At 38.7% G+C, this 18,871-nt stretch overlaps 1 protein-coding gene and 1 long non-coding RNA gene across 2 annotated transcripts in view; one reads left to right on the forward strand and one right to left on the reverse strand.

Annotated features, from left to right (window-relative positions):
• LOC146563050 (phospholipid-transporting ATPase ID-like) overlaps positions 1 to 17,009 on the forward strand; it is a 48,241-nt gene extending 31,232 nt beyond the window's left edge. The window contains exons 8-28 of the mRNA XM_085295404.1: positions 185 to 255; positions 372 to 454; positions 1,281 to 1,439; positions 1,522 to 1,610; positions 2,918 to 3,108; positions 3,231 to 3,439; positions 3,636 to 3,679; positions 4,157 to 4,322; positions 4,540 to 4,728; positions 4,860 to 4,975; positions 5,935 to 6,099; positions 6,193 to 6,304; positions 6,393 to 6,498; positions 6,578 to 6,713; positions 7,138 to 7,321; positions 7,449 to 7,672; positions 8,224 to 8,307; positions 8,469 to 8,714; positions 8,814 to 8,952; positions 11,546 to 11,676; positions 12,342 to 17,009. Coding sequence (XP_085151530.1) covers positions 185 to 255; positions 372 to 454; positions 1,281 to 1,439; positions 1,522 to 1,610; positions 2,918 to 3,108; positions 3,231 to 3,439; positions 3,636 to 3,679; positions 4,157 to 4,322; positions 4,540 to 4,728; positions 4,860 to 4,975; positions 5,935 to 6,099; positions 6,193 to 6,304; positions 6,393 to 6,498; positions 6,578 to 6,713; positions 7,138 to 7,321; positions 7,449 to 7,672; positions 8,224 to 8,307; positions 8,469 to 8,714; positions 8,814 to 8,952; positions 11,546 to 11,676; positions 12,342 to 12,671 — 3,174 coding nt within the window. The 3' untranslated portion in view covers positions 12,672 to 17,009. The remainder of the gene's footprint in view (positions 1 to 184; positions 256 to 371; positions 455 to 1,280; positions 1,440 to 1,521; positions 1,611 to 2,917; positions 3,109 to 3,230; positions 3,440 to 3,635; positions 3,680 to 4,156; positions 4,323 to 4,539; positions 4,729 to 4,859; positions 4,976 to 5,934; positions 6,100 to 6,192; positions 6,305 to 6,392; positions 6,499 to 6,577; positions 6,714 to 7,137; positions 7,322 to 7,448; positions 7,673 to 8,223; positions 8,308 to 8,468; positions 8,715 to 8,813; positions 8,953 to 11,545; positions 11,677 to 12,341) is intronic.
• A 1,367-nt stretch (positions 17,010 to 18,376) lies between these two features.
• Positions 18,377 to 18,837, reverse strand: LOC146563051 (uncharacterized). Its single transcript, XR_014894707.1, has 3 exons — positions 18,736 to 18,837; positions 18,595 to 18,651; positions 18,377 to 18,421 (listed from the first exon to the last, which is right to left on the reverse strand). It is a non-coding gene; the product is annotated as an uncharacterized LOC146563051 (long non-coding RNA).
• Positions 18,838 to 18,871: the final 34 nt, after the last annotated feature.

Here is an 18,871-nt window from a genome sequence, read left to right on the forward strand (position 1 = left end):
GGAACAGACTCATAACCAAATTAGGTTTAGGGGAAGTTTTTCATATTGTAATTTTGACGTTTTCTAAAAGACAAAAGAACAATCAGAGATGTCAGTAAACCTAACGTAAGTTTTTAGTTGAGTAATAAAATCCTGTCATTGATCACATACATTTTTACCATTCATAAATTCTTTGTGATTTCAGGCAGACCTCTTGTTGCTCTCCAGCAGTGAACCACTCAACCTTGTGTACATTGAGACTGCAGAACTCGATGGGTTCGTCTATTTTTCCTCCTTTTTCACATCTAACCACATCCTTCTGTTTTCACTTCCGCTTTATGCAGCCGTCTTCTTTCTTCCTCTTTTTAACTTTCTCGGCTTCTCTTCCTCAGAGAAACTAACCTGAAGGTGAGACAGGCCCTCCCAGTGACGGGAGACCTGGGGGATGATATTGAAAAACTGGCAGATTTTAACGGTGAGACTGTAAACACACACACACACACACACACACACACACACACACACACACACACACACACACACACACACACACACACACACACACAATTTTTTCAGTGTAATGCACTTTGATGTTAAATGTAAATGTGCTATATAAATAAAAATGACTTACCCTGTTAAGGTTATTCCTCACAGTATACATAGAAGGTTTTATTTATATAATAAATAAATGGCAACCTACCCAACGCAATACTCAACGTAAGACATAATAAATAAGTTAAACTTCATTCACAGTTTCTGTAAAGAAATCTGGAAATGTTGTTTATTGTTTATGGCCTCCTTGTAGTTTTACATGTTTTGACTACACAAAATACATGTTTATGAATGTAGTCAATGCCACTCTTTCCATTAATGCTTATTAATGCTGGTAATTTTCTAAACCAGTTATGCCCAAAACAATAGACAGAGAAAAAATTAAATAAAGCCGAGGCATGTAACGGTTACTATTACAGTTATAGTTATTCTACACTGTTTCTTTATTCTCATCAAGGTTTTATCTTGAACTCGTCTTATATAGTAAAAAAGCGCTAAAATTAAGCAAGTGCCAGAAATAAAGCAACGATCAGCAGATGAAAGTGAATAAGTGAAAACGCAAAGAAAGAAAAAGTTCATGTTAGGCTCACGTATTTTCTAACCCATGTTTTTTTTTTTTTAACCTTCATTTAACTTTAATTCATCTGAAGACAATTTGTGAACGTTATGGAGGTATTTTGATTTTTCAAATTGGTAGATGTCATACTCTTTCTAAATCTAAACCTGGCCGTGTCTTTCCTTTCCTCAAGGTGAGGTCCGCTGTGAACCCCCCAACAACCGCCTCGACCGCTTCACAGGAGTGCTGAGCTTCGCAGGTCAGAAATATTCACTTGACAATGAGAAAATCCTGCTGCGAGGCTGCACCCTGAGGAACACTGAGTGGTGCTTTGGACTGGTGCTATTTGGAGGTCAGACACACATTAATAGGGAACTACTGTAGTGGGAATTATGAAACTTGTGACTTCAGATCATTCTGTTTCTCTTTTGCAGGTCCAGAAACAAAGCTGATGCAAAACTGTGGGAAGAGCACGTTCAAGAGGACCAGTATAGACCGTCTAATGAATATCTTAGTCCTCTTTGTGAGTGCATTTGTTTTATCACATCTCAGGGTCATCAATAATTTATTGTTTTTTAATGAGATTTGTGAAGAAATGAGCTGACTGCTGCTGAGGTACTGAAGTTTAAGTTTACAGTTAAATCAGTTCATTACACTATTTCCCTTCTGCTAATGCACCACAATTTTTTTTTTTATTGGACATTCTCCTCACCAACACTAATGATTTATTTAAAATCAAAAGATCTGATGCAGTAGAGCAGCGCGAACAGGAGAAAGCAAGAAAATTGTGATGTATCCGAGACTGTAAAGGGGATGCATGCATAGTTTGCTAAAGCTTCAAGGTGCAATGGAGTAGCTACTACCACAGCAAAGGAAGACAAAGCCATTAATTTAGTTGGATAAATCAGTACCACTCATTCTTAAAAATGTAAAACTTTTAAACCAAACTTTAAACTACAGTCTGCCCTTTTTTTAACCGCATAATTAAATTACATTAAGTACTACAATTTGCCTTGTGGAATCAATAAAGCATCCATAAATGTATTTATTTCTGTACATGGTTGTATGAAATGTTCCCTTTATTTGTGCAAAATATGCATGAAATAACTTTAACCTCTTAAACAAGATCACCCCATTTTTTTTATTTTGAAGTCGGTCAGTTTAAATTGGTAATCTTTCCCACAAACACTGATGCTCCACATGCTTAATTAGTCAAATGCTTCTTTAAACAACAGAACAGTTTTCATCTGTGCTGAGGTAGTTCGATAATTATAAACTTATTAAATGGAAACAAATGAGCTTTTCTTTAAAAAATTTATAATGGTATTTCAAAGTAACTCCAAACTTTTGATTAAAATAAAAAATTATCATGTTTTTGGTAGTTTATCATTACCGGCAATGAGAGATGGTTATACATCTATATACAAGCTTGTATGCGCAACGTCACATGATGAGGTCGAGGAAGATCCCGTAGTGGTTTCCCCCTGAACCCGTGGTGATGGTACTGACCCACATCTTTTTTTCACACCATGGCTCATGTGACAACTCACATGATCAATAGTGGGTCAACGACCCTCAGGACGACCTCCACTAGGGTCATAGAGTACCTGGGACTCTGCACCATTTGTTTTTAGATCTGAAACTCCTCTCAGATGACATCATCACAAACTCACACGTCTTTTTATTTCAAGCTTAAGCAGATCATGGTTGTCTCTGTTTTGGATCTACGACATTTGTGTTTCTGAGTTGTAGCTGAAGTTTATACACCAACACAGGTTTTTTTTGTATTCCTAAATGACAAAATAAAGCCTCTTTCTACTCTTTCTGCAGATTTTTGGTTTCCTAGCCTTCATGTGCTCTGTCCTGGCGATAGGAAACTACATCTGGGAAAGAAATGAGGGCTCACAGTTTACTGTCTTCCTGCCAAGGCTGGAGGATGATCCTGCTTTCTCATCCTTCCTCACATTCTGGTCCTACGTCATCATCCTCAACACTGTGGTGCCCATCTCTCTCTATGTGAGGTAATAAGTGTGAAATGATGCTTTTATTACCTTGTGTTACTTTTTTACAATGAATTTAACAAAATGAATGCAAAAAAACGCATATATGACTACACGTGCCTCTTTTCAATATCTGCTTGAAGTGTGGAGATCATTCGTCTGGGGAACAGCTTCTACATCGACTGGGACAGGAAAATGTACTATGCCCGCAATGACACCCCTGCTGAGGCTCGTACCACCACTCTGAACGAAGAGCTCGGCCAAATCAAATACGTCTTCAGTGACAAAACTGGAACACTCACCCAGAATATCATGATCTTCAACAAGTGCACTATTAATGGCAAATGCTATGGTAAGAGTTTTAGTCATGAAGCTGAAACAAGAAGACTTTCTACTGAGACTTTCTAAAAATGCATTTTTGGATTCCTTATTCGGAGAAGTTGGATGGTTTTTCACGCACACAAAGGTTTACGTCAGCTGATGCTTTGTTCAATACATTCTCTTCATGTATAATAAAGTTTGATTAAAAATGTTATTCTGCTCTGCAGGAGATGTTTATGACTACACAGGCCAAAGACTAGAAATGAATGAGGTGAGTTTACATATGCAGATTTAAAAATTAAATAAATAAAAAATAGTTTACTGGTCCATATGACTGACTGACAGATGGCGTCTCCAATGCAGTGGTAAAGTTTGGTTTCCCTGAAATAGAATTTTTGGATAGGTTTAAGGAAGGTAGTTAAGAGAAACATTGGACAGAATTCCTGGTCCCTGGTATGTTGAACAGTTTTCCTTTTAGACTGCTGCTCCTTTACTTTCTGTGATTTCTATATTTAGACAGTTAAACAACTTTAGTTCTTTACCAGGTTTACAGTGATTTCACAGGATTATATTATTAAATTAGTTAAAGTTTCTGACACATTTTAGTGTTCTTATAACAGACTCAGTGTGCACTCCTCTCACCTCTCCTCATCAGCCTAAGCAGGTCCAGTTACATTTCTTTCCCTCTCTGCTTTATCCTTCTTTCTTTCTTACTTCTTTTTTTCTTGTTGTACATTTACTCCTGCAGTATACAGACACAGTAGACTTCTCCTTCAATCCGTTAGCCGACTCTCGGTTCGTCTTCCACGACCATTCTCTGGTGGAGGCGGTGAAGCTGGAGAACACGGAGGTCCACGCCTTCTTCAGGCTGCTGGCTCTCTGCCACACTGTCATGGCCGAGGAGAAGAAAGAAGGTGAGGACGGTACAGATGTTTCAGTGAGCAGTTAAAAGGCAGTATGTGTGTTTTCCAGTCCTTTTTTTATTCAGCAGTTTATTGTAGAGGTCCTCCAATGAAAGAAGCTCTGGCTTGAAACTGATCAACGTGAAAGCATTTTTTGCTGCAGCTAGAATTATGAACTTTAATAAATAATCATATTTGCCCTGCTAAATATAAACTTTTTGTTCTCCAGGAGAGCTTTTCTACCAGGCCCAGTCGCCAGATGAGGGGGCTCTGGTGACCGCAGCCAGAAACTTTGGATTTGTCTTCCGCTCACGAACACCAGACAGTATTTCCATCGTGGAAATGGGAAAGCAATGCAACTATGAACTCCTGGCCATCCTGGATTTCAACAATGTCCGCAAGAGGATGTCAGTCATAGGTATATACATACTATATATGTATCTATATATCTGTATATGCTTTCCTATTTAGCTCTCATACAGACTGCTCTTTTTTCCACTGCAATTTGAAACATTGTTTGTTTTCATGTATGTACATTTTTGTATGCAGTGAGGAGTCCAGAGGGCAAGCTGTCTCTTTACTGCAAAGGTGCCGACACAATCATCTACGAAAGGCTGCACCAGTCCTGCAGCAAGCTGATGGATGTCACGACAGAGCATCTTAATGTTAGTATTATTTCTGTGTGTGTGTTCAAAGAGAGATATTTGACTCTGCTAGGCTATGTCAACTGCATTTGTACGTAGTTCATCCCTACATGCATTTGGATTTGGGATGAACTTGCTTCCCCGGAGCAACAAATTATTGAATTTATATACAAGTATCTCTGATAATCATGATGAAAAACCTTAATTTGTATAATACTTTGCACTGTCCAAAATGTCTGAGCGAGTGCAAAGATAACCAGGTTCAATCTCCACTAATGACCCAAATTTGAGGCCGTACTGACAGAATAAAGAGACATAACATAATAGATGTTTTTAAGTTCAATTTAAAGCAGCAGTTCAAACTAGTGGATTGTTAAGTGGAGTTGAGTACACATTAATTCTTGAGCAATATAAGGCTGTAAAGGTAACAGGCACAACCTCTCACATAATACTTTAAGTAAAGTGCTGTAAGTATAGCACTATTTTTAAACAAACGTGTCGGTACGTTCTTTGTCTTACTGACAGGAAAGGAAATAAAAGATTTAAATTCATGCTTTATGGAAGGAGTTTGTTTGTGTGGGTTTGATATAAGATAAATTGCAGTTCTCATAGTCATCATAAATGGGGATAGATATCCACCACAGCTTCATTTGACTTTATTTGCCTTGTTTTAAATATTTGTGTTTGGACAACAGCAGAGCTGTAGCGCAGGTACGTCAGAAAAAGCTGCCATGTTCAAAGTGCCTTTCTTTATTCCTCCTCCTTCTACGTCTGTTCTTTTAGGGAAGTTTTGGGAAAGTTCTGATTAATTTCTCGCTGTCATTTTTGCTCCTCTAATCTTGAACTGAGCAAGAGTTTGACTTTTGTTTATATGTGCAAATGCCTTGAGCTTGTGTGTGCGTTTGTGTATTAGTGTGTGTGTGTACCTTCTAGTATCCAGCGTTCATCCATATAAGTATACGCATGTGGAATTTCTGCAGGAATTTGCAGGGGATGGGCTGCGGACTCTTGCTCTTGCTTACAAGGATCTGGATGAGGAGTACTTTAACCAGTGGATACAGCGCCACCATGAGGCCAACACTGCACTGGAGGATAGAGAGGGCAAACTGGACCAGTTGTATGAGGAGATAGAGAAGGATCTCCTGGTAAGACGATAAAGGCAGCTCATACTGTAAAAACATAACTGTGTGGTAAAATGAACAGCATTCTGATTATGTGTGTGTTCTGTGTGTGTTCAGCTGCTTGGAGCAACAGCCATAGAGGACAAGTTGCAAGATGGAGTACCTCAGACTATCGAGCAGCTGTCTAAGGCTGACATCAAAATCTGGGTTTTGACCGGTGACAAGCAAGGTACATAACTTTGAATAAGATGAAAGTTAATGCGTATGGGGAACAGACTCCAGTCCACACACGGTGATGTTGATTGTCTGTGTTGCAGAAACCGCAGAGAACATTGGTTACTCATGCAACTTGCTACGGGAAGAGATGAATGATGTCTTCATCATCTCGGGCAACTCACTTGAGGATGTCCAGCAGGAACTGAGGTCAGAGGAAATCTTAGACTAAACATGTTTTACTATCTCATTATGACAGGTTTTCATATACTGTTGATTTTTTTTCTAGAAATGCCCGAACCTCCATGAAGCCAGATGCAGCTGAGAATTCAGAGTTTTTACCCGAAATGGATAAAGGTGTGAAAGTGGTCACAGATGAGGTGGTGAATGGGGAGTACGGCCTGGTCATCAATGGACATAGTTTGGTACATACATACATACAATTTCAGTTTATGTGCATGCTGTCACTCTCAAACTTTAAAAGATGTGCTTACTTTGTAACTGGCGAGTTGCTGCCGTATGCAAATGCTGTCCTCAGTTTCTTACTTAGAGCCTAATTTTTTATTGAGTATGAAAGATGTGTTTATTTGATGAAACAAGCTCTTCTGGAAGTCCAATAAAATAAAAGTACTGTAGCTACAGTGGGGAACTTTTTTTTTCTATCCATGAAACTTTATTTTGAAAGACATTATGATTTAAAATCATCAAACAGCGATGCAAAAAAAGCCCGACCTTTTTCTTGTGCTCATGTTCCAGTCTTTGTTAACAGTCATGGCTCTGTCAGTCACACGTTTTTTATTGCCTGTCTTCTTCTAAGCTCACCTTTTTCTTACCCCCTCTGTCCCTCAGGCATACGCTTTGGAGCACAGCCTGGAGCTGGAGTTCCTAAGGACGGCATGCATGTGCAAAGCAGTGATCTGCTGCAGGGTGACTCCTCTGCAGAAGGCTCAGGTGGTCGAGCTGGTCAAGAAGTACAAGAAGGCAGTCACACTGGCAATTGGGGATGGAGCCAATGATGTCAGCATGATCAAAGGTAGCAGAAGAAACTCAAACTGCTTCATATGAACCTCCTGTTTGTTCTCCAATGCTTTCCCAAGTTTATATATATATATATATATATATATTAGTCTTTCTTCATTCTCATTTTTTTCCCCACACAGCGGCTCATATAGGTGTGGGCATCTCAGGCCAGGAGGGCATGCAGGCTGTGCTGTCCAGCGATTACTCCTTTGCCCAGTTCCGTTTCCTGCAGCGCCTCCTGCTGGTGCACGGCCGTTGGTCCTACCTGCGCATGTGCAAGTTCTTGCGCTACTTCTTCTACAAAAACTTCACCTTCACCTTCGTCCATTTCTGGTTTGCCTTCTTCTGTGGTTTCTCTGCGCAGGTGAGAGACGAGTAGTTACAAAATTATGATCGAGCCATTGCAGAAATGCCTTTAACCTGCATTTTCCTTGTAGTCAAGTTAGACTAAACATAATATGACATTCAATCTGTAAATAATTATATATAAACACTCACTTCATTGTGTGTCATGAAAAGGCAGAACAAACCAGTTAGAGAAGTCATAGTGAGATCTGAATTTTAGTATGTAAATGAGAATGGAAGGGGTAGAAAAACCCCCAAACTGTACTAAAACTCTGAACAGCAGACATATTATTAACGATTTGTCTTTATACAGTAATTTTAAAAAATGAGACATGAAGCAGAATAACACCAGTTACACCAGAGCCTAGGTACGGTCAGTGTAAATAAGAAAAATACCAAATTATTTTGAAAGGAAAATAAGAGATACAAAAAATAACATCAGTTTACAAATTTCAAATACGATGCTGCACATTTTGAATGATAATGTGAAGTCTGTTAATGTACTTCATTTCAATTGAGTCCAAAATTGAAGAAGTTGGTTAAAGGTCCACTTCTGTTTTTGCTTTTCAGACTGTGTATGATGAGTGGTTTATAACGCTCTACAATCTGATGTACACAGCACTACCTGTACTGGGAATGAGTCTATTTGATCAGGTAATGGGATCATCTGTATGCATGAAAATATCATGGCCATAAATCTGAGCTCAAATGAATTCCTTCCTGCCAAAAAAAAAGAAAGAAAAAGAAAACCCCCGAAAACAAACCCAAACCAACTAAAAAAGGATCTAATGTCTTTGTCTCCCCCTGCTGGTTAGGATGTGAATGATGTGTGGAGTTTCCAGCATCCTCAGCTCTATGTTCCAGGTCAACTCAACCTGTACTTCAGCAAGAAGTCCTTCTTCAAATGCGCCCTCCACAGCTGCTACAGCTCCTTGGTGCTCTTTTTTATCCCCTATGCTGCTATGTATGACACAGTGAGGGATGATGGGAAGGACATCGCTGACTACCAGTCCTTCGCCCTCCTCACTCAGACATGTCTGCTGTTTGCCGTCAGCATCCAGGTATCCAGAAACCTTTCTTTTGCATAATTTTTCAAATGTTTATTTGTTTATTATAAAACGTATATAACTATAGAACCTGCTGGCTGTCTTTGCCCATAGCTGGGGTTTGAGATGTCCTACTGGACGGCAGTTAACACGTTCTTCGTGTTGGGAAGCCTGGCGATGTACTTTGCTGTCACATTCACCATGTACAGTAACGGCATGTTCACCATATTGCCATCAGCCTTCCCTTTCATAGGTGAGTGACAAACTTGCCATCTCTGACAGCTTTGAGTATCCAATCCATAAATGTAACAATGTGTTTTTTTTGACTGCATGTCTGCTCCGGCTGCTCACTCTTTTATATGAGGCTAAAGTTAATCTCAAGTAATTCAAATAAGACTAACAGTGTTTGAATTGTGTTTGGTATCTTTGCAGAACGTCTGCTTTATGAGGTCACGTGGTAGTGGCTTTCAACATGTTTGTTTTTCTCACTAAATTGATCTACATAGTCTTGGAAAGTTGTAAAATTTGGGATAAATACTTCTTTTTTTCCCCGCTTATTCTCTATATACAAAATCAACATTCAATTTTTCTTAAATTGAAACAGTTCTGTTTTAATACTTTAAAATGTTGAAACATTACTTTTTTTTTTTACATAAAATCTCCTTCTTGATTTAAAGGCCTTTCTTTTTAGGCTACCACAATGTGCAACAATATTTGACAGTCTGAGTGTCTTTAGACTGGGAAAAGCTGAGACACCGTTTAAAGTAACACACAATCCTCTAACGCTGGGCATGCACTGTGCCATTTCTGGCCCATTTTGAGCCGATTTTTCAGTCGTGCGACCGTTTTGGTGATTGGCCCGAGTTTCGCCTTCATCATGTGTCGTGCATCGTGTAGTATACGTGGGGTAACGAGAAGTGATTAACACCTCACGACCAGCTCCCGATCATCAGTCGTTTGGTCGTAAGAAAATCCAACCTGTTTGAAATCCTGTCTGCCGCCGTGAGGGTGTCACCGCAGCCTCTCACACTGCGCACACGCAAACACAGAAATGAAAGTGAAAAGACGGCGCAGCACGGCAGTGCGGCGTGTGATCTGGACACAAGCGATGAAAGCACAACTTGTAGAACTTTGGCAAGCTCATCTGAGCTATTTCGATGTGGCCTCACAAAATTATCACGACCGCAACAACCATGAAAATAGTTGGATGGACAATGCTGCTCAATCACAGCTGCCCGATTAATGTTTTTCATTAGCAATTTAGCAGAGTTGATGGTGGTGGTGTGCGTGTCTGTGTGAGTGAAAGACAGAGAGCAAGAGGCAGATTTTGTGTTATAACCTTCATTTTATGGACGCACAGTGTGAGCACTCAGGTCGCATCAGAGCATCGGGCTGTATAGTGGGAGACCCTGCATCGTGACCTACGAACTTCTAACCCCTGCGAGTCAATCGTACAGTTTGAGCTGAATAACGCGACTGAAAAAAATCGCACAGTGCATGCCCAGCTTAAGAGCTTTCACTGCTTCACCCTGGTGTTTTACAGTAGATACCTCTATATATAAGGCTGGAGCCCACCAAAACAACTCCCTGATAACGACTGTGTGATGACTATTCTTCCCGTCCCATGAAGGCCACCTGGGTTGGCTGGCAGACTGTTTACTTAGCCTGATAGTGCGAAGGACACTGTCTCCGCTGAACTCTGGACACACACACACACACACTTACACTGACAAGCACTCACTCATCCCCCTCCCTTTCCAACGCCTTCGATGCTTGTGCCCTACCGGGGAAGATAGCAGTCAACTGGACCAGCGCAGATGCTGCAGGACCGGATGCGCTGTCTACGCCGGCTCTCTCTTACCCTTTACCCGCCCCTGTTGCTTGTCTCGTGTTTCTATGGTGTATTGATAGTCATGTGCTTTTGTGCTGAGGTGTTTTTTCTTTTATCAAACTGTTCTCCCACCAGGAGCTCAGTCTGAGTGGAGTTTTTTTTTCTCCTCCTCTTACCTCATGTAGTGTATTTTCGTTGTTTTTTCCTATCAGCCTACCTTTCTGACATGTCTCCCCAATGTGATGTTTGTGTAAAGTTGGTCAGAAGGTTCCTTTGTGAGTGCGCATGCGCCATTAGCGTGCTGCCTGCTGTAACCCCTAATTTCCCTCGGGATGAATAAAGTATTCTGATTCTGATTCTGATTCTGATACTGAGGTGTCAGTATTTAAGGAGGTCTGAAATGACAAGGCAATGGAGCCTTTTTGGGTCACAATGATCTGTGGCGACCTGGCTTGTTGTCTAGGAAAAATAATTTTAAGACTATTTAAAATGATTTTAATAACAAGATATTTATAAGAGATAATTAAAAAACCTCTTTGGGGGGAAAGGATAAATTTGAGAACAGAGATACTGCACTCTAACACATCACCTGTAATACAATCTCTTAAAATGAGTATTTCGATGTGAGGACAGCCTGGTCTTACTAAATGTTCACGTGTGTCTAAACATTTAAAATGATATTTACCCCAAGTTATTTTCTTTTTGTTTTGATTATTTTGCCTCAACATGAACATTTGTAACCTTTAGTAAAGTGGAGCTATTACACCTATTACCTTTTTTTATTTGTGGACTCCACGAATACTAATTATCCTTTCTAATGACTCATCTGTTGTTAGGAGAATAATCCAATATTCTTCATGTTTTCATTGCTCTGAGGGTTAACAGGTTAATTTGATATCCATAAAATAGAACAGAATTCATATATAGGGATAAAAGTCTGGGCCAGGAGTACTGTAAATAAAAACTCTTCACACCTGTAATAATACAAACCTTATGTATGTGTGTGTTTATTCAGGAACAGCACGAAACTCCCTGAACCAGCCCAACGTTTGGCTGACGATCTTCCTCACTTCCATCCTGTGTGTCCTTCCCGTCATTACCAACCGTTTCCTGATGATTCAGCTCTGCCCCACCATCAATGATAAGGTAGCAGAGGAGATGCAGCTCTACCTGCTGTGCTTGACTATCATGGGAAACTCACACCTCCATTTTTTTAGGTGTTAGACTTTTTAAGAATCTGCCGGGAAGCTGGTTTAGGGCAGTGAGACGCTTCCTCCTCTCAGTGTGACTTTCGGTTTCTGAGGAAATCATCTTCAGTGTCCTTTTTAAACTATTGCTAATAAACAAGTGTCAAAAAACAGGGAAAAGGTCATTTTACAGTAACGCTTTACTCACAACAAAGTAATCTAGAAACATGGCATAGAAAACTACTCGAAACTAATTCATCGTACTTCAACAGCTAACTTGCCAAAAACAAGTACAGGTTAAAAAGCAGAGCTTATTGAGAATCAAGGGTCAGTGAGTTGAATTGCAGTTTGAGGGTGCAACCTGAATTCTGTGTACCTGAGATACAAGATAGACAAACAAGACGTGATTCATCCTTTAACTAGTTTATTTGGATAGATGTGTTTACTCCTGAGATTCAAACCCACGGCTCTCTGAGGAGTTTCTCAAAGGATTTGTCTTTTTAAAGGTTTTCTCACATATACAATATGTTTAAGATGGACCTTCTGGCTTCTTATTTAACTAAATGTTTCCTTAAAACACCCACTCCTGCATTATAACTGTCTCATTTCCTCCCCAAATGTTAGGTTATGTTCAAAGTGAGGCAGGCGAAAGCAACACCTGCTCCACCAACTCGACGTGCCCGCATCCGTCGCACCAGCTCCCGCCGTTCGGGCTACGCCTTCTCGCACGCACAGGGCTATGGGGACCTGGTGACATCGGGTCGGTTCCTGCGGCGTCCTGCCCTGACACGATCTTCTGGTTTCACCCACGCAGGCCGCACCACTACTAGCTTCAGTCCAATGGGACGATCGGCCGGTTACAGCCCAACGGGACGTCCTCAGAATAACAAGGTCCCAGACGTGGAGGTGACTTCCCTGCAAATGTATAGGACAATCACAGATTCTGCTCCCTGATGGACAGCACATTTAGGACTCTGTGGAGAAATTTGGGAGCAAATAATTAACTACTGACTGGAGAGCTACATGATGTTGGCAGCCAGAAGTGTTCAAAGGTCCTATTTGTTGCAATGAAGAGCTTGCTTGGGCTTTCCAGAGAAGTTCATGTCAAAGATTTTTCATACCTACACAGAAGACGAGGTTTGAAGAGTACATGACTTTAGCTCCTTACATTTTTCTCTGAAATGGTGTCATCAAAGGGAACTACAGCAACAAATGTAGCCACTTATGATGGGTATATGAATCGTCTTCTTAAGATGCCAGCGGATGAGAGGGTGATTAATGAAAGCTTTCTGTCAATATAGATAACAACCGGGTGCTTTGTCTTCAAATAGGAAAGGAAACAATATGTCATCATGTTTACAGGCTACCCAGTCCACCTGGGAGTCCAGCTGGAAAGCAGTGTTTGCAGAGGAAATAACGAGCAAAGCCATGTTGCACAAGATATTGACTTTTTAAAATCTTTTTAAAGCATTTTATTTTCTTAATTTGAAAGCTGTACAAGCGGTCAGCACTTTGGCTGTGTCACAGTGGCAGTGGGGAATAACCAAACGTATCATAAACTGCTTCTTCTAATACAATACCATATTAAGGGCCCAGGGGTGGAGCGGGGTGTAATACTCAGAGAAGAAAACTCATAAATTTATAAGAGAAATGTCGAGGAATCGCATCACTTAAATTTAAGGTTTGGTAAAACCAAAAAGTCACAGAAAGTAGATTTTGGTATGTTGATAGAGTCAGTTGAGACTTATTTAAACACTGTTATTGATCCAAAAATGAATTAAAACATTTCAATGGAGAGAAATGTCGTTGGCGTTGTAGCAACATTTGTACAAAATTTAAATTTGTGAGGTCTCTGCCCCATAATGAGTTTATTTATTTTATTAAAGTTGAGCGCCCTGAATACCCAGAGGTGGGTAGAGTAGCCAAACATTGTACTCAAGTAATAGTAGCACTACCTCAACATAGTTTTACTCAAGTAAAAGTAAAAAGTAGCCGTCCAAGAAATTACTCAAGTAAGAGTAAAAAAGTATTTAGTGAAAATGGCTACTTGAGTACTGAGTAACTGATAATAACATCTGATTTAATGTTTAAAAATGAGCCAATCAGACAGACAAAAATCTGAAGTTTAATACTGAAAAGCAAAATAAAAATACTACATATAAAAAAAAAAAAACATAATTACAAAATAATAAATCTAATCTTTTCAAAATCATTATGAAACTAATATTTAGAGAAGGTAATATAAATGTTGCTAGAATTGGGTAAAGTACTTCCAGTAACAATACATGGTGATACTTTACTTCTCCAAATGGCACAACAGGCTCAGCAGATAGAATAACATTAAAACAACAAACCTTATGTACAAACAAGAAGTCTCACTTTGACATAAACTGTAGGTCTGTGTCTGTGTCTCGTGCATTTTTGGTTATTATTTTGTTTATTATTGTTTATTATTCATTAAATTAAGTTACTCACACTGAGTAGAGTAGCAAGAATTTCTTCCTCAAGTAAGAGTAACAAGACTTCATAATATTATTACTCGAGTAAAAGTAAAAAGTACAGTGTAGAAAAACTCCTTGAAAGCATTTTTTTCCTCCAAAACGTTACTCAAGTAAATGTAACTGAGTAAATGTAATTAGTTACTACCCACCACTGTTAATACACCAAAATAAAAAGCAATAATAATGTTTATATGGCCATAATATTCCAGGTTTACACTTTGTGGTTTGTTTGTTTTTATTTGTGTTTATTGTTTTCTTGTGTGCTGAAAGCATTTCACCAAACTTGCCAAATTTGGGAAAACTTGGCAAAAAATATCTTTTTTTTTTATTTACATCCAAACTGTTTAGATATTTAAATAATAAAATAAATCCTGGAGTATAATGAGGTATACTCTTTGCTTCAAGTAAGTTATTGCTTACCTAAAACAAATTATTAGTAAAGGTCAATTTCTTATGAAGCCCCACAGCCCACTGCCCGTTTTTGATTTCTGCCACATTTGATTGATATTAAACACCTGTTCAATGATCCCAGTCTGCTGCTTTTAAGGATAAATTGCAAAATAAATGTGAGGAACTCACGAGATAATTGAAGAGATATGTGAAAAGTACATACAAATATTTTGGACATTGTATCAGTATTCATCAGCGTGTAAACAGAATTAACGAGAAGATATGACTCCTTGGTTGAATGACTCCAAACATTCCCAGCTTGGTGACAAATGTGGGAATGGTGTTCAAGGCTTTTACGTCAATATCTTATAAATCAAAATCAACCCAAACTTTATCTCATTATAAGAGAGTGGACCAAAAATAACTTTTGCAGTTATACATTAACAAACCCTTTCATGTTTATGTGGCTGTGCTGTAGTCATCAAATGGTGCAACATGTGGAGCATAGTGGTAATGTAAATAAGTTAAAGGGCATATCCTACTTGAACAGCACGGGGATACCAACCCAAAGGTTTCCGGTCTACCGGCTTATTATTTTTTACCAAAAATTAAAGGACAGATTGTTCTTTATGTTTCCACAAAGTGGTCTTCAATTTTCTGCAGTGCAACTTTATATTCCTTCCTTTTGATTTACGTTTTGGTTACAGCAGCTGATGCATCCAGATGTTGTCTGGAGCTTGTTTCTAACAGACTGAATTGAGTTCCGGCATCCCGGTGTGTCTGAAACACACCTTCTGTGGCAGATTGTGCCTCCTCACTAATGTCCGATTTTCCTCTGCCATTAAACTAGCAAAACCAAAAGGGGAACCTGTTCCTCATCGAACAAGAAAGTGGACTCTGATGGCTGTATAGAACCTAATCCAAGTAAGACATGCTGTAGAAACTTGATAACATCTACCTGTGTTTGGGAGGTTTATCACAATGTACACACACTACAGAGTTGATTAAGAAATCCTTTAATCCGTTCAGGGACACATTTGGCTTCACATTTGTCTTCATGCCACTGAGCACCTGTTTTGTTTTTTGTCTTTTTCGTGCATTAAAACCGAACAGGGTTTAAAAACACTGCTCAGATCATTCCTATGGACTGTGCTGTATAAATAATAATATTTATACCTCATTGTATTTATCAGATCGCGTGCTTGGTAATCACTTTCATTTGAATTTCATGTATTTGCTTTAAGTTGTAATGTATGTCTGCATTTGTCTTTATCACCATCTCTTTCTTCAAGTGTTGTATCAGCCTGCTAAAAATTGGAGCAAAAGAAAACGCACATGCTGCCTTATTATTCAGATAAAATGATATTTTCTTACTTTTCTTATTTTATGCAACTAAGAATGTTTGATCAAAGATAAAGCTGTTAAAAAAACAAATCAAAGCTGATTGCAGATGTTTTAAGTTCAAAAAGGAAAAATGTTATTTTATACAGTGATTTTCAATTATTTGTTATATTAACGATCACTGAAAGCTTAAACAGTGGTCCAAAACTGGTTTGGTATTTGTAAATTAATGATGTTTAATGTCCGATTTCCCCTTTTTGTTCCTTGTCCGGTTGTGAATGTTGACTCTGTAAAATTTAACCCCCAACGATACTTTTTAAAGGCTTCATACATTGTGACTTTAGAATAAACTACAAAGTCACACAGAAATTAATGCTGGAAGTGAGTGTGGTGAAACTGGTTTATATCACAGTTATTATTTACATTATTTACAGTACAGGCATTCTTTATAGAAACAGTTCAGAGTTAGTATAAACGGAAAAAACATTTTCTGTTGTTTTGGAAAATGATACTGCAATTGACCTTTAGCCAAAAGTCAAAATCAACAGAGCAAGTTGAGCTTTGAGTCAGATGTTTCTAATTTCATTACATTAGATCCAACTTCCCATTTTTTCTGACATCTAGTAAATAAATAAAATGCAAATCCTCCAGAGCTCTTTGATGCTTGTGCACGTGTCACAAGCATGGCTTTTATTTTGGACGGCATCTTTAATTAGGAAGAGGGAAGAATCTTGTTAAAATAAACAGTTAAACATAATTTAACAGAGTTTTGTCTGTTTTATTGATCCATAATAAATTAATTAAGGGTAGTCGCAGTCCAAAACACCTTTTCCAAGTGGTATATTAAAAAAAAATAAATGGTAGCCATACATATAAATTCCAGCATTTATGAGTTTGTTTTTATTATTACTGCATCTGCTGCCTTGAGTGTAACATAAGGGATTTTTGACAATTGTTTCTCAGACATGACAAAAATCAACTTAGCACTGCTCTTTCTGATATCTCCTTCATGTTGTTTTGTACCTTAAAACGTTTTTACTGCAATAAAAAGATTTGAAAGATCAACATACTTCATCGTTACACTCTTTACTTGTTTTTGTTATTAATACGTTGCACTACTTTCTCAGTAAGTTAATAGTAAGTAATAAAAATGCTGCAAAGTGACACTATAGCTGGAGTTTTCTTCCACTGCAGTTATACTTGCACATAATTGGAACATAAGAAAAAGCAGAAGATGTTTTTCGTCTTTCAGTCTACAACAACCGTTTTATCGTAACCGCCTCAAATGTTCCTTAACCTGCTGATTTTTTAACCTGTTCTGATGTCATGACATTTTTGTGAACCTTGATCTCTGCCTACTTTCTGGTTTTGCTTGCTGTTTTCCATTTGTTTTAATAAATTACCACAGAGAGCTCCTGCCAACATACACTGTCTGAGACGTTATAATAAAAAACCCAAAACAAAGGTAGTTAACTAAAGCTGCAGAGCATCATTCAAAGGGACAGTCCCCTCTCTAAATCAAAATAATGGTTCCCCTCATTGTCATTCAGTGTCACTCAGTTCCATAACATTCAGCAGCACTATAGATTTTATACATTGAATCTGAAAAGTGGCCCTCACATCTTTTCTCTAAAAGTTTTAAAGTAGAATAGATGAGTTGTGATAGTGGGCGATACTACATGAATCCTTCTCCTTATGTCAGTCACCAAACACACTATGTACCTTGTCATTAATACTATGTAATCAACCCTTTTCACATTTGCAAACCTCAATTCAATTGGGTAAATATCACAATGTTACATTGAAAAGCAACATAATTAGTTGGATATTTTAGCGTCTAAGAATAATTCATAGCGAATGATCAGATTTCAATCTAATCCACCTGTTTTAGGGTGGAGCTTTTAGTTGTCAAACCAGAGGAAAAACTTAAAGAACCATTTGTGGCAAAGCAGATAAGACGAGAGATGAGATCACATAGAGGCAGTCCACTAAATTATCAAGCACTTAAAGTAACATTATTCAGTACAGACACTGGAAAATCACCCTGCCACTCCACAGACCTGCACACGAAGCAAACTGGTAACAGAGTTGTTTCATATTAAAGTTTTTGAATTGATGCAAACCCTCCCTTTACTGCACAGACTAAGCACAGAGCATCATGTGCCACAGTTTCACACATGGAGAACAGATTTGTAGTCCGTGGCATCAATGTAGTGGCAGCCATCCTGTTTATAGTTAATCCTGTTAAATGCTGCCATCCATATCAGTATGCTCTGTTTGCAGTGTCCATTGGCATTCTTTTAAGTGTGCTACTGCAAAGCACGCAAAGCATCCATGAAACGCATGAAAAACTACATTGTGAAAACTAGTTCTTGTTTTTCCAGCTAGCTTCAGTATTTCCTCCCTCATTCTTCCTCACCTGGTACAACCTCTCTCCTCTCCCTCTCTTCATCCTCCTCACTCAGCTACAAACTAGAAAATAACAAAAATATAATCTTATGATTATAAGAGCAAGTGGGGGATCCACAGTTGACAACAGGACAAAAGACTGCTAAGTTATGTGAAATCATCAGAATTGAATGTGGGTGAAATAGAAGCTACAGCTTTATAATAATTGGAGAATTTGACTACATGTCGACTCTTACCCGCTTCTTTTTGCTCTGTCTTTCTTTGCTCTCTCCTCTCCTCCCTCTGTCTTTGTGCTGTCACCCAAAAGTTAAATATTACAGTGAATAAAGATGATGACATTTACGAAGGTGGGTAGTAAAACTCGCTTTAATGAATACCTGGAAACGATGGAGGAAATGAAATACACTGATTTCCAAGTGATGGGTTTGAGCGTAAGCTGAAACTTGGTGTGAAACCAGGAGGAAAATTTCTCCTCTCCGTTGATCCTTTAATCAGCATCACTGTGTTCAGGTG

This window comes from Mchenga conophoros, linkage group LG12, assembly GCF_057382185.1.
Source record: "Mchenga conophoros isolate Kocher_MC1m ecotype Shallow Benthic linkage group LG12, M_conophoros_male_GT1.1, whole genome shotgun sequence".
In the NCBI taxonomy this organism is placed as follows: Eukaryota; Metazoa; Chordata; class Actinopteri; order Cichliformes; family Cichlidae; genus Mchenga; species Mchenga conophoros.